Source organism: Oryza glaberrima, chromosome 2, assembly GCF_000147395.1.
Source record: "Oryza glaberrima chromosome 2, OglaRS2, whole genome shotgun sequence".
Taxonomy (NCBI): domain Eukaryota; kingdom Viridiplantae; phylum Streptophyta; class Magnoliopsida; order Poales; family Poaceae; genus Oryza; species Oryza glaberrima.
The window spans coordinates 8,106,887-8,119,299 of record NC_068327.1 but is presented as its reverse complement, the minus strand read 5'-3'; the positions used below and the strand labels follow the sequence as shown (position 1 = coordinate 8,119,299).

The following is a 12,413-nucleotide window of genomic DNA, read 5'->3' as shown; positions in this document are numbered from 1 at the left end:
GGAATGATACTAATACCGTGGTCGGGAGAGTTGGTTAGAAACTCCTATCGGTAAACGGTAGTTAATTGTCGTATGATTAATTAAATATTAATTATAAAAAGTAAAAAAAAAATAAATTAATATGATTTCTTTAAAGGAACCTTTCTATAGAAAAAACACTCTTGTTTAGCATTTTAGAAAGCGTGTGTGCGTGAAAAACAAGAGATTAGAAGTTGAGAACTTATAGTTCTAAGATTATATATATATATATATATATATATGCTTCCTCTGTTTCATAACATAAGTCTTTCTAGCATTATCCATATTCATATAGATATTAATGAATCTAAATATATATATATATATATGTATGTCTGATTCATTAACATATATATGAATGTGGACAATGTTAAAAAGTTTTACATTATGAAATGGAGGGAGTATATTTTTAAACCTTTTATTTTTTATTTTAAAAATAAACTCACTCAAAACTCACATCTAAATCTAAACCTTTTGACCACACTGTCATGATAGCATTGTTTCGCCAGCACAAAATTATCATGCCCGCTGGCGGGTGGCGTGAAAGTGTTGTTTTGCCACGTCAGACGAGATGGCATGCGCAAAATGTTTAGATATTGGAAATAAGTTTTTTGATGGTTTATTTTTAAAGTTAAAAATTAAAGAGGTTCAAAAAAATAATAAAATTCTAGTTCTAAACATACCTTTTCCACACACACGTTTCCCGAACAACTAAAGGTGAGTTTTCTTTTTAAAAAATCTAGAGAAAAATTGCTTTAAAAATCATATTAATTCAATTTTTAAGTTCTTTTATAGCTAAAAATCTAGAGCAACCCAGTTTAGTTTCGTTCGATGGGCATAAAAGAGTCTGGAAGTGGACCGTCCAGTGTTGTAAGCAGGCCATATATAGCCCATATAAGCGTCTCCATATCTGCACATTGGCCCTGTTTGGATCCGGAGAGGCTATTAAATAGCCCTCCGGAATCTTGCTATTTAAGAATATTAAATGTAGATTATTGACAAAACCCATTCCATAACCCCTAGGCTATTTTGCGAGACGAATCTAACGAGGTATATTAATCCATGATTTGCTACAGTGATGCTACAGTAATCAGCCGCTAATTATGGATTAATATACATCATTAGATTCGTCTCGCAAAATAGCCTCGGGGTTATAGAATCGGTTTTATCGGTACTCTACGTTTAATAATCCTAAATAGCAAGATTCCGGAGGGCTATTTAATAGCCCGGAGGATCCAAACAAGGATATTGACAGTTGACACAAATACTGTCTTTTCTTTTTTTTAGATGACACAAATATTGTCTCGATGTAACAAAAAGGAACAGTATAATTTCCAATTATTATTTTTGCCTGCTAAAGCACAATTTAACACGGATAAGTCTAGAACGACCGAATTGTTGTGTTTAGAATTAGACTATGTAAACATTATGACACCCCAAAATTTAAAAGCATACAATTAGCATTAGTTGGCTCATGAATGGCTGAATGCTGGTAGCAGCTCGCCTCTCATCGAGATAGCTCTTCCATTGGCTGCTGTAAGTGTAACATTCTTACACAATAAGGATGTGAAATCACAAACATACATGCAACCTGCAAACATTGCTTCCAACTGCAAGAATTGAAGGATGCTATACGCTTTCGCAACCAAAAAAACAATTCACATCCTACTGCCAAAAGAACTGTTGACCCATTTTCCTTTTTTCTATTTCCTCATATTCCATTTTACATACATATAAGCAATAACAATGGAGAGCTATAGCTGGATCTATATCAAACCATGACGACAAAACACATGCAAAAAAGGGGTGAACAAAAAGGCCAAGAGCTGGTGGCAAAAAGGAGGCAGAAGCAAGAGGCAGGGGAGAGAAGGGCAGCAACAGCAGCGCAAGGGAGAGGGCAGCAAGGCGTCAAAATTAGAGTGCTCTACCTACAACCATGCCAACCCTTGCGAGTGTGTTCTTCCATGACCATCTGCTAAAGAAAGAGCCATGGAAAACATCATCTGTTCTTCGATGCTCTCCGGGCGGAAGTGGCTTGGCGCCATGGCGAAGTTCTCGGCGAAAGGCAGCTGCGGCATGGTCCCGGCATCCGCCACGATGTCTGAGCCCGCGTAGCTTGTTCCGGCCTCTGCACCCTCCGACCAGTGGTCAGCCGAGCACTCTCCTTCCTCTCTTACCACTTCCCTGCTGCAGCTTGGTGCTATCCCGCTCCAGCTCTCCGGTGAGCTCTCCAGATTACACATGCTTCCACCAGCAATGTTGCATGGTCGCCGGAACATGTCGAAAACTGGGAATGCGCTGCTGCCAGCCATGTAAGAGAAGTCCATACTGGGTGGCTGGTGCTCAGCCATTGCCGCAACCGCACAGGAAAATCCACCACCATGAGGTATTTCTAGAGAAGCAGCTGGAACGAATGGCTGGCGTTCACGCGGAGATGGCTCAGTTACAGGCATAAAGTTGCCACAGACAGGATTCCCTATACTTCCCTGCTCCTGCTCAGAGAAAAGATTGACCATATTAGGATAGAAATATATGCAGACTTTTCTATACGCAATACATGAACTTTGCTTATTGTTTATTCCCAAGAATCTAAATTCAAAGATGAAGCAGCATTTAACATAAAGTTTACATCTTTCTAGTAACAAGCTATACAGAAGGAAAAATGCTCACAAAAGAAAGAAGCTGGAAACATAGACCAAATGGCAAGCAACTTATTGGGGAACAGTACACGATGAGCTACAGCTTGAACGGCAAATGAATAAATGATACTACCTCCGTCCCAAAATAAGTGCAGCCATGGTTTTCAGCGCCCAACTTTGACCATTCGTCTTATTTGAAATTTTTTTGAAAAAATCAAAAACATAAGTCACGAGTAAAGTACTATTCATGTTTTATCATCTTATAACAACAAAAATGCTAATTATAAAAAAATTTCAAATAAAACGGACGATCAAAGTTGGGCGCGGAAACTCATGGCTGCACTTATTTTGGGACGAAGGTAGTATAACACAAAGGACGGAGAAAAAAAACACCATTAGTTCCTGACCTGAACGTTAAGTGGCTAATAATTGGGACCGCAAAACTAACAATGCAACCATCATAACAAATCAATTTGATGGCTAAGGGCATGGGAAGAGCTGAGTTTAGCAATGCTGTTAGATAATAAGTTCCCTTCAGGAATGCAGGAATGTGAAAAGTCCTCTTGTTCTCACAAAATGACCAGAAATATTTTTGTGCCAAGCGCAGTACTGCTCAAGTAAAATGACAAAAAGATAACTTATCTTACCAACCCCATCATCTACTGGCCTGTTTTGTTTGAGGAATCACACCATCTAGGATGATTTTGGCATGAATACTGCATTACTCATTTTTCCACTAGCATGTGCCTGAGGAATGAGGCAATGATGAACTAACTGATGTTGGTCCCTCAAACCAAACATATCCTACATTATCCACTATCACCAATACACTTCTCAACAATTTAATTGACATTTTTTTTTATTATTGAACACTTAACAATACAGGTTTTGCTTGTGCAGACTAGATCTTGCATTTGTCAGAACTCGCAAAATGCTCTGAATTCAACAAGCATGCCAGGAGATTAGCAAACTTTCATGTTCAATGCAAATAACAATCTATTTTTGTGCAGCTCATTTACAAACCATTACCTGACCCAACAAATCAGCTTTTATAATATTATCCACAGTATGCCATATGCATATTATCAATAATCTCATGTAAGGACCAGTGAGAAAACTACTAACCTGAATGGAACGCCAAATCGCTTCCATAACCATCATATCCTCTATATTCATGTCAATGTTATCATCACTGTAAGGGGAAACACACAGTTTCATAATTTTAGAAACCATTTTCATCTCAACAGCATAAAGGATTATCATGACCAGCAAGCAAGAAACACTTAGTACAGGAAAAATATCCATATGGTAAACTATAAAACTGAAGGGAGATTAAGGCACCATTTATTGATATTTTGGCCTCTTTCAGAAACTGGTTTTCCATATAAGTTCATAAGTTGATCAAAATAGGCTTCAGGTTTCAAAAATGGCTTTGTCATCAGAAGTCCTTAAGCCATACTTATGCTCTGGTCATAGAGTTTAAACTTTGCAGCACTGCACTAAGCTGACGTTGAAACCCTCCCAAACAGGGTATGAGGGAAACACAAATTCACTACCAGTACAGAATGTCAATCTTCTGAGGAGGACAGGAAGCAAAATAATAATAGGTTCTCTAGAAAAATATGAAACTAGCTTATAGAAACAATATGAAAACCAATATTGATCATCAAGATGTTTTATTCGATTCAAATACTCCATGGAACCCCAACTTCATATTGACTCAAGTATCCTGTATCCCTCTACCATTTAGCTTCTGCTGTTATACTACACATTAACATCATAAAAAGTAACTTCTGTTTGATGTGAGGATGTGCCATGTGTGACTGAATAGACGATTGTTGTTTACTATTGTGCAGCATCAAGAAAAACTTGAAAAAAACTCACAGTACACAAGTTATGCTACACTGTATTTTATGTCTAGCCCAATAGGAGAAGATAACGTCATCAAGAAATGTTTACTCCTCAAGTCTATAAAATAGCCTGACAATATTGAGAACATCAAGCGAACACAAGTTTATAGGTAAAAGAACCAAATGAGTGGTTTACTTCCTCTAAAAGCATTTAGCATTGTTTTGTGCTAATTTGGTATAGGAACCTACGTTATTGCTTATTTCATCCTTGGATTGAAGACCACTTAATCTATTGGATGCATGTAAAGGGCTACAATATACTATTTTGTGTAGTAGTTACTTGCTACATCAACTTGGTATGGACAGTGGGATAAAAAGAACCCAGATTGTTTTTTCGGAATTGGCCATTGTGTGAAATAAAAACACTGAATGTCGATAACAAATAACCATATTGAAAAACAAATCCATTCTCAATTTTATACTTAGGATTTACCTCGAACAATTTTGATCAAACTGTTTTGGTGTTTTTATCCCTCTAGAGTATAGATAAACTAAAGATTACTGTAACTATCATGGTACAACAATGATGTGGGCAGAAATTCTCTCCATTCACACTTTCACAAATTAAACATTCAAATTTTGTCACTGGATAGGCAATTGTATCTGATACAAGTCAACCTTAACACTAGAACAGTAACTCCAATCACAGCTTCTCATCCACTTAAATAGTGCAGTGGATCAGGACAGACTGCACAAGCTTAAAGTGGAATAATTAAATGATCTTGTCCGAAATGCCAGTGTTTTATGGTGTCTGGTCCCCGCTATCCAATTTAATCCAACGGTTGATCTTTGTTATCGATTTGATTCTATAGATAATACTGTTACTTTCCTTTATCCTATTTTAACAATACTTCTCATTTGCTTCCCTTCAACATGGTTGAGGTAGGATATTTAACATAGAAGTGTAGTAAGGTTTGCAGTTCAACATAACCAGGCTACAATGACACCCTAAAACTCAGAGAAAAAGATAATAACATACCGGTTATGCCTAGAATGGAAAGGGCGCATGCTAGTCTGGGCAGAGCATGAAGGTTCCGATGAACAGCATTCAGTTTCTTGCTCAGCACATCGGTATGACGGCACTGAAACAGACATAACACATAGTAAATTACCACATCAAGCAGAAGAAATGGTACATTACTAAATTTCTATGTTAGTTGCAGCCTGTGCAGACCTGAAAAGGATGTGCTGCAAATATCTCTATACTCCACTTCTTTGGTTGGTGTGATTGTTCTGCTAGAAGAGCACCTGTTCTGTTTTCTTTTCATCTTATCTTCTTCATCTTGAAGTGCTTGCTGGCGCATCCTCATTTGTGCTTCTATGACTTTCTGCTCTTCCTGTAACACATATTATGTGAGATAAATGAAATGCATTTGGCAAAACAAAAAAAAAAACATCAGAATATAAATTACTTACAAATTGTTCTATGCTCCTTTCCTCCTTTGTCTTTACACCACGATACTCCACAGCATAACTGGGAGTTTTGCAGAATGGACATCTTTATTGGTTAAGTATTTTTTTCATAAAAAGGAATATAGATTGCCAACTGCCAAGGTTACAAAATATAATCAAGGGTGACACAAAGGATACTGTGTAGGCTGAGCAGTGTGAGTTGGTTTCATTTGGAGAAAGCACTCTGCAAAAAAACCAACCATTGAATATAAGGGTATATGGTCCTAACAAGTAAAACACAATTGTTAGTTATAGGATAGATGTATTACCGGTGCATATCCCTTTTGAGCAACACTTTGATCGGTTAAGACTTGGGTAGTACTACAAAGAAAGAAAACATGCATTTCAGGACAGGAGTGGTTGTCAAACAGTTTGAACTCAGAAATACCAGAAGTGATAATTGTTAAATACCACTATTAGCACAAATGCAAACATATAATTCAACACCAAATATAATATACTCCTATAATACAAGTTTCATGATTTCATCTAAAACCAAATTTATTGAGTGATTTTGAGCTAAAGATCTAATGAAGCAGAATTGCAATAAAATTGCAATCATATAGAATTGCATTAAAATTCCTATATAGTAATAACATTAATTGCAGTAAGCTAGTAGCATTAAAGCTGCAGAATTTTTTTTTAAAAAAATCTACTTTGTGCCAAATAAATGCAGGCTTGACCAGAGACATCGAAAATACTCTGGCACAGCTAACAGAATCAAGTTCACTACAATAGATTCTCAACCTCGGTTCCCAAGAGCATTAATACACCAAAAATAAAGTATTACACACAACAAACAAATATCACCATGGTACCTCCGTACTCTATAGAGCATCCACTATTTGAAATTGAAGGCACCCAACATTGCAGAACAGTTGGCCAATTATTCATTTATGAAACTAGTCAAATTTCCTATAAGGTCTGTAATGTCCCAACCCCGGGAGTGGCAGTAAACATTAAATTTCATGCAATGCATCACAGCCAGGCAGCCAATAGATAGGCCTATAGAATATTGACAATAATAAATGAGTACCCAAAACCTCCTAGACTATAATTATCCCAAAAAAACGTATCTCAGAATTACATAATAAAAGTAAGTAAACTATGATTAAGAAAACAAAACAATTTAGGAGAACATTGCGGACAATGTACATACGAAGTATGATACCACTACTAACTACCAGAAAGAATTCAAACACTACTACTACATTTCGCAAAATCAGCTCCACGAACCGCACTAATTATCCAAGAACAATACAAACAACCCCAAAACCGTGCCAATGTCGACTGAAATTCTTGCCCCAAAACACTGCGCGTGGTCATCCATCTCCATAACGGCCACACACCACCGGCACTCTCCACAATCGAACAGGAGCAAAAGTAATCAACCCCCTAATCGAAACGCTCCACGCCACCACCCGGCCACACGCAATCCACGCCCTACTCTCGCAACAACAAGTACTAGTAGTAGCATTACGACAAAATCCCACCAAAAAAAAAGAGAGAAAAAGCTGAAGTGGAAGGAAGCGGGAGGAGGAAGTGAGGAAGAGGGGAGAGATCTCTTCCTCCCGTCCACCCGCCACATCTCCCCGGAGGCGGTTTTATACCAGGAAGCAGATGGGGCACTCCTCGAGGTCGGCGGCGGCGGCGGCGTCGTCGGCGCCCATGTAGCACGGCGCGAGCTTGGCCTCGAGGATCAGCTTCCGGAGCTTCTTCTGGTCGATGTCCCTGTGCTCGTACAGCCCCTGCGGCCTCGTGTACCTCTCCTCCACCCCCGCCTTCCTCCTCCCCCCTATCCTGTTCCCCATCCCCCTCCCAGATCTACCCTCCTCCCTCCTCCCTCCTCCTCCGCAGATGAAACCCTCACCACTCCCCCTCCTCCTCCTCCTCCGCCGCCGCCGCCGCCGCCTCACCGTAGATACATACGGTGGTGGAGATGGAGGTGGTGGTATACGCACGCGTACTCGGAGCGGAGGAGGGGGGGTGATGGGGACGACGACGCGAGGGCGAGGCGAGCTTTTTTTTTGAAAAATAATTTTTCTTTTTTTGGCTTTCTCGGGGTGGGAGGAAAGGGAAGTGGAGACCTCTCTGCTGCTGCAACAGCTAGCCGCTACGCTACGCACAAGGAAAGGAAGAAGAGAAGAGAAGAGCGGCCTTGTCTCTGCCGCTGCGACTGCGAGAGAGACTGCGACCTCTGTAGCCTAGCTTCTGCTGCTGCTGCTGCTGCGGTCGCTATAATAATCTCGGTGCTAGAGCCACACAGCCGCAGTTTGCAACGGGGCGGGGGGCTGCCTGTCTAGCCGCTTGTGGGGATAGCGGTGGTAGTAGTAGATTTCAGAGAGGGTGGTGGGGATGAGGATGCTGGTGGTACCTTTGTCTATGCTTTATACTACCTGTTTTCTCCGTGGTTTTATAGATGTGAGATGAGAGTGTTTTTCATGTTTGTTAACTTTTTTTTTGTTATATGTTTTTTAGCTTAAAGATGTTTTAGATGTTTTCGTGTTGGTCAGCCTCTTTTGTATATATGGCGTGCGGAAGCGGATTGCAGTGGAGACGTGACGGTTTTGGGTGGGTGGGCGGTGAAGATAGATGTACTACGTAGGATGATCTCTAGCTGGATGTACAAGTGTGCCGTGAGGTGGAGGGGTTACGTGGGGTCCAGGTTGCTTTTTGTATCCACGTGTTAGGTTTTGGTTTTTCTCGGTTGGCGGTGCGTAGGTTTGAGTTCATCGGTTTGAACGTCGGTGTGTCTTATTGATGAAGAAAGGGGGTTCAGGGTGTGCGTGGGGGGGGGGGGGTTGCTTCCACCAGTTTTTGTCTCGTATGAAGCGTTTAGATGAGGTTATCTCTATGGGTTTGTGTGCGTTAAGTGGAGTTTTTTTTTCACGTCACCTTGTTTCATTTGGTATGGTTGAGGTCATGGAGATATTTAATACCTAAAATTGGCTATATTTGATGAACGACTATTCAATATATGTAATCTTCATCTTAATTTATGCATTTAGAAAATAACAACCGAGAGACATAAAAGGTTTATGGGTCTACTCCATCTGATTATAAACAAGTGATGTTGTACAATACACGTAGTTAATATGTTTGAACTTCGATCAATTTCTTTAAATACTTTTGACTCGACTTTAAAAAATGCTATGGATAGATTAGTTTTTGGTTTTAAAATGTTATCACTCTGCTTTATCCTTTCTACAATTTTGTATAGTAGTGATTGGTAATTAAACGAGTGTATTAGGGACTTTCACTGTCTTAAAAAAGCCACTTATTTGTGATCGGAAGGAGAATTTAGGGGGAAAGGAGTATCATCATCATTTAGGCCTAGTTTAGTTCCCAACTTTTTCTTCAAACTTTCAACTTTTCCATCACATCAAAACTTTCCTACACACACAAACTTCTAACTTTTCCGTCACATCGTTCCAATTTCAATCAAACTTCCAATTTTGGCGTGAACTAAACACACCCTTAGCAATAATTTTTCTATTGAATTTAAAACATGCCTGTACAACCATGAGTCCATGATCTACCAAAACCAAATACCAGCAAATATCTTCATTCCCTCAAATTTATGAATTTACAGCACCATTATGTCATTGTGGGCTATCTATTAATTTGTGCCTGGCATTGCATGAAAGGTTCTCATGTGCTGCATTTAACTAAATGGTACAAATGCATGAGTAGTTGCGAGTAGCTGGAAGGGAGGTACCAACCCTAAAAGCGTCCACTCTGGGCAGCATATAATGGGAAGACTAGGCCTACACATTGATGAGAGTACACTGCACACTTTGCAGCCATCAGTACAACTACCAATCCATTAGCAAAGAGAGGAAGCAATATGCATGAAAAGCCATGAGTCTTTGCAAAGATCTTGTTGCATATGCGGCGGGTATGTTTGCATCATTGAAACTCGTACTTCCATCGTTCCAATGGAGCAATTGAACAGTAACTGAAGACAAGAAGAGCATGTATCTGTCTATCTGAATGAACATCTCGAATGTTTCTCACCTGTACAGTCGATGCAGATATGCTGCTATCTGAAGTTCTCAAGTTCAAATGGTAGTTTGTGTTGTCTTTTGATCCCCAATCTGTGAGGCGAAGGATTTCTGGAGCTGCTGCTGCAGCAGTGCTCTGAACTGGCGTGCTGAAGCCAGGCTCTCGTCCAGTTTTGCCTTCTTGGCCATGAGATCAGACTTCCTGGCTTCTGCAGCAGTAATCTCAGCGTTGTTCAAGTACATCACGCCGCCGTGATGCTCTTGCAGCGTTGATTTCAGCTGCACCATTAAAAGTTGCAGGCAGTCACTAGTATGGAGGTATGGATTCACAGCGTTGGCAGATAGTAAAATATTCTACCTAGCGCAGGTTCTTGATGAGATCTTGAGTAATGGTTCCCTATTGGTTGATTCAGATCAGCAGGTAGTAAACAGTATATTATAACAGAACATATCTTGCTACTGGTGACCGCTGGAGTATACCATTATCTTGCAAACCTTAAAAAATGGACCAATTAGCAATGCCTTGTAAAAAGGAGAAGTTTTTTTTACATTATATAAGAACAGGTTGTCAATTAAAAATTCAGATTAATGCTCTTTGGATGTTTGTGAAGTTAATGATTATGGCAGACCGTGGTCCATGACTCATGTATTATTATCTTGACATGGGCCAGTAAAATTGACCGCTACTTTATGAGAGAGAGAGAGAGAGAGAATCAACCAAGATACCCTAAAAAAACAGTGTCAATGAACAGCCATTAGCCCATTGCCAGCAACAGCCCAATTAAACAAAATTGTTTGAAAAGTATCCAGTAGGAACGATTCTTTTTATAAATGTAGTGTTGTTCTTATCCAATATTTCCAAAATGGCCTACAGACAACCTGCATTTGTCCATTTTGATTAGTTCTCGGCATCTCACGGATTAGAACATATTAGCAAGTCAATCATCTTGATTTCTTGACATCATAAAACATCTACCACTGAATGGTGATATAAAGTAACAAACAAATTAATCCGAAGCAAATTAATTTATATCAAATTAGTTGTTATATTCCTAACCAATGTACTATTTATCTCTTCACAGGTAAAGTACCTATCTAGGGACATTTCAAGGCATGCGAGAAATTTAAATTATTTATTCTTTGGAGACAACCATGAATGAAATCTCCCTCCCACAATACCACCTCAACATGGTCCATCTAGATTATGATCAAATGGTTAAGACGAACCACACATTCCGACATAATGGCAGACTATTGCTTTGAGCTCGAACAGTGGTCCATCAGGCAGGCCAACAAAAGCGCTCAATTTCTAAACATCAATTGGTGCTAGCTACATTAAGTAGTGACCATGCAAGATCTATTCAATCCACTGCCTGACTGCCCAGTTGCCATTGGAAAAAAAAATTTGGCACAGTGAACGAAGACAAGAGCTCATCAGGTTCACCCAAATGACAATGTTACAAATACTAGTAGTTCAACTAAACAATCAATAAGCTCAATAGTTTATCAGGGCAAAGGATTGGGACCTTACTTGAGATACCAAATCCCTCAGGCTCTGCACTTCGTCGCGCGCCGCTGCCTCGAACCGCCCCGACATCGCCTGGAACTCCTCCATCTCCTTCCTCTTGGCCTCGTAGAAGCGGTCCCACTCCTCCTCCCTCCGCTCCGCCTCCTCGATCTCGCCCCTCACCGAGCTGTGGGGGGTTGGGTAACCGCGCCCCCCCAATTCGAGCAATTCGTCAGAGAGTTCAGACACCGATGCGGATGCGGAAATTTGAGTAAACGAGAGGGAGGAGGGGTTTGGGTGGGGGATGCATATGCTCGCGCTTGCCTGAGGTCGCCGGAGATGGCGACGCGGCGGGCCCGGGCGGCGTCGATGCCGGCGCGGGCGGAGAGGGCGCGGGAGGCGAGGTTGGCGGCGCGGCGCTCGAGGAGGAGGCGGCGGCGCTCGAGACGGCGCGCGGAGGCGAGCTTCGCGTCGAGGAGGCGGGACCTCTCCGCCTGGAGCTCCTTCTCGGCCTGCGGGGGAGAGGAGGAGGCGCCGCGGTGAGGCCGGGGAAAGCTAGGGTTTGGGGAAGGAGAGGAGAGGGAGGAGGAGGAGGAGGAGGAGGAGGGGGAGAGACGTGGAGGAGGGAGAGGCGGTGGTTGCGGGCGTCCTCCATCTGCCGGACGCGCTCCTCGAAGGCGGCCGAGAGCTCCATCGCGCGCCGCCGCCGCCGCCGGTGAGGGGTCGCCGAGGTGGGGCCCGTGGGGGAATTTGGTTGGGCGGGAAAGAGCAGCGTCGTAACTGCCCTGCACAAAGTGGAAGATCCACGGCCCACGGACCACAGCTCGATCCTCGAAGTCCTTGATTGACATTAGGAATAAGTCTACATTGCCTCCCTCATTCA

At 41.4% G+C, this 12,413-nt stretch overlaps 2 protein-coding genes across 3 annotated transcripts; both read right to left on the bottom strand.

Moving 5' to 3' along the window:
- Positions 1 to 1,414: 1,414 nt before the first annotated feature.
- LOC127763537 (E3 ubiquitin-protein ligase GW2) lies at positions 1,415 to 8,302 on the bottom strand. Its single transcript, XM_052288270.1, has 8 exons — positions 7,630 to 8,302; positions 6,289 to 6,340; positions 6,158 to 6,203; positions 5,984 to 6,065; positions 5,742 to 5,904; positions 5,547 to 5,649; positions 3,783 to 3,849; positions 1,415 to 2,510 (listed from the first exon to the last, which is right to left on the bottom strand). Exons 1-8 carry the CDS (start codon positions 7,828 to 7,830, stop codon positions 1,947 to 1,949), a joined length of 1,278 nt encoding a protein of 425 aa, XP_052144230.1. The 5' UTR covers positions 7,831 to 8,302; the 3' UTR covers positions 1,415 to 1,946.
- A 585-nt stretch (positions 8,303 to 8,887) lies between these two features.
- Positions 8,888 to 12,413, bottom strand: LOC127763806 (uncharacterized). 2 transcript variants are annotated; one of them, XM_052288599.1, is made up of 4 exons: positions 12,147 to 12,224; positions 11,855 to 12,042; positions 11,555 to 11,708; positions 8,888 to 10,302 (listed from the first exon to the last, which is right to left on the bottom strand). In XM_052288599.1, exons 1-4 carry the CDS (start codon positions 12,222 to 12,224, stop codon positions 10,081 to 10,083), a joined length of 642 nt encoding a protein of 213 aa, XP_052144559.1. In that variant the 3' UTR covers positions 8,888 to 10,080. The 2 variants fall into 2 exon arrangements, with proteins under 2 accessions (XP_052144559.1, XP_052144558.1); XM_052288598.1 differs by having other exon boundaries at positions 11,555 to 12,042; positions 12,147 to 12,413.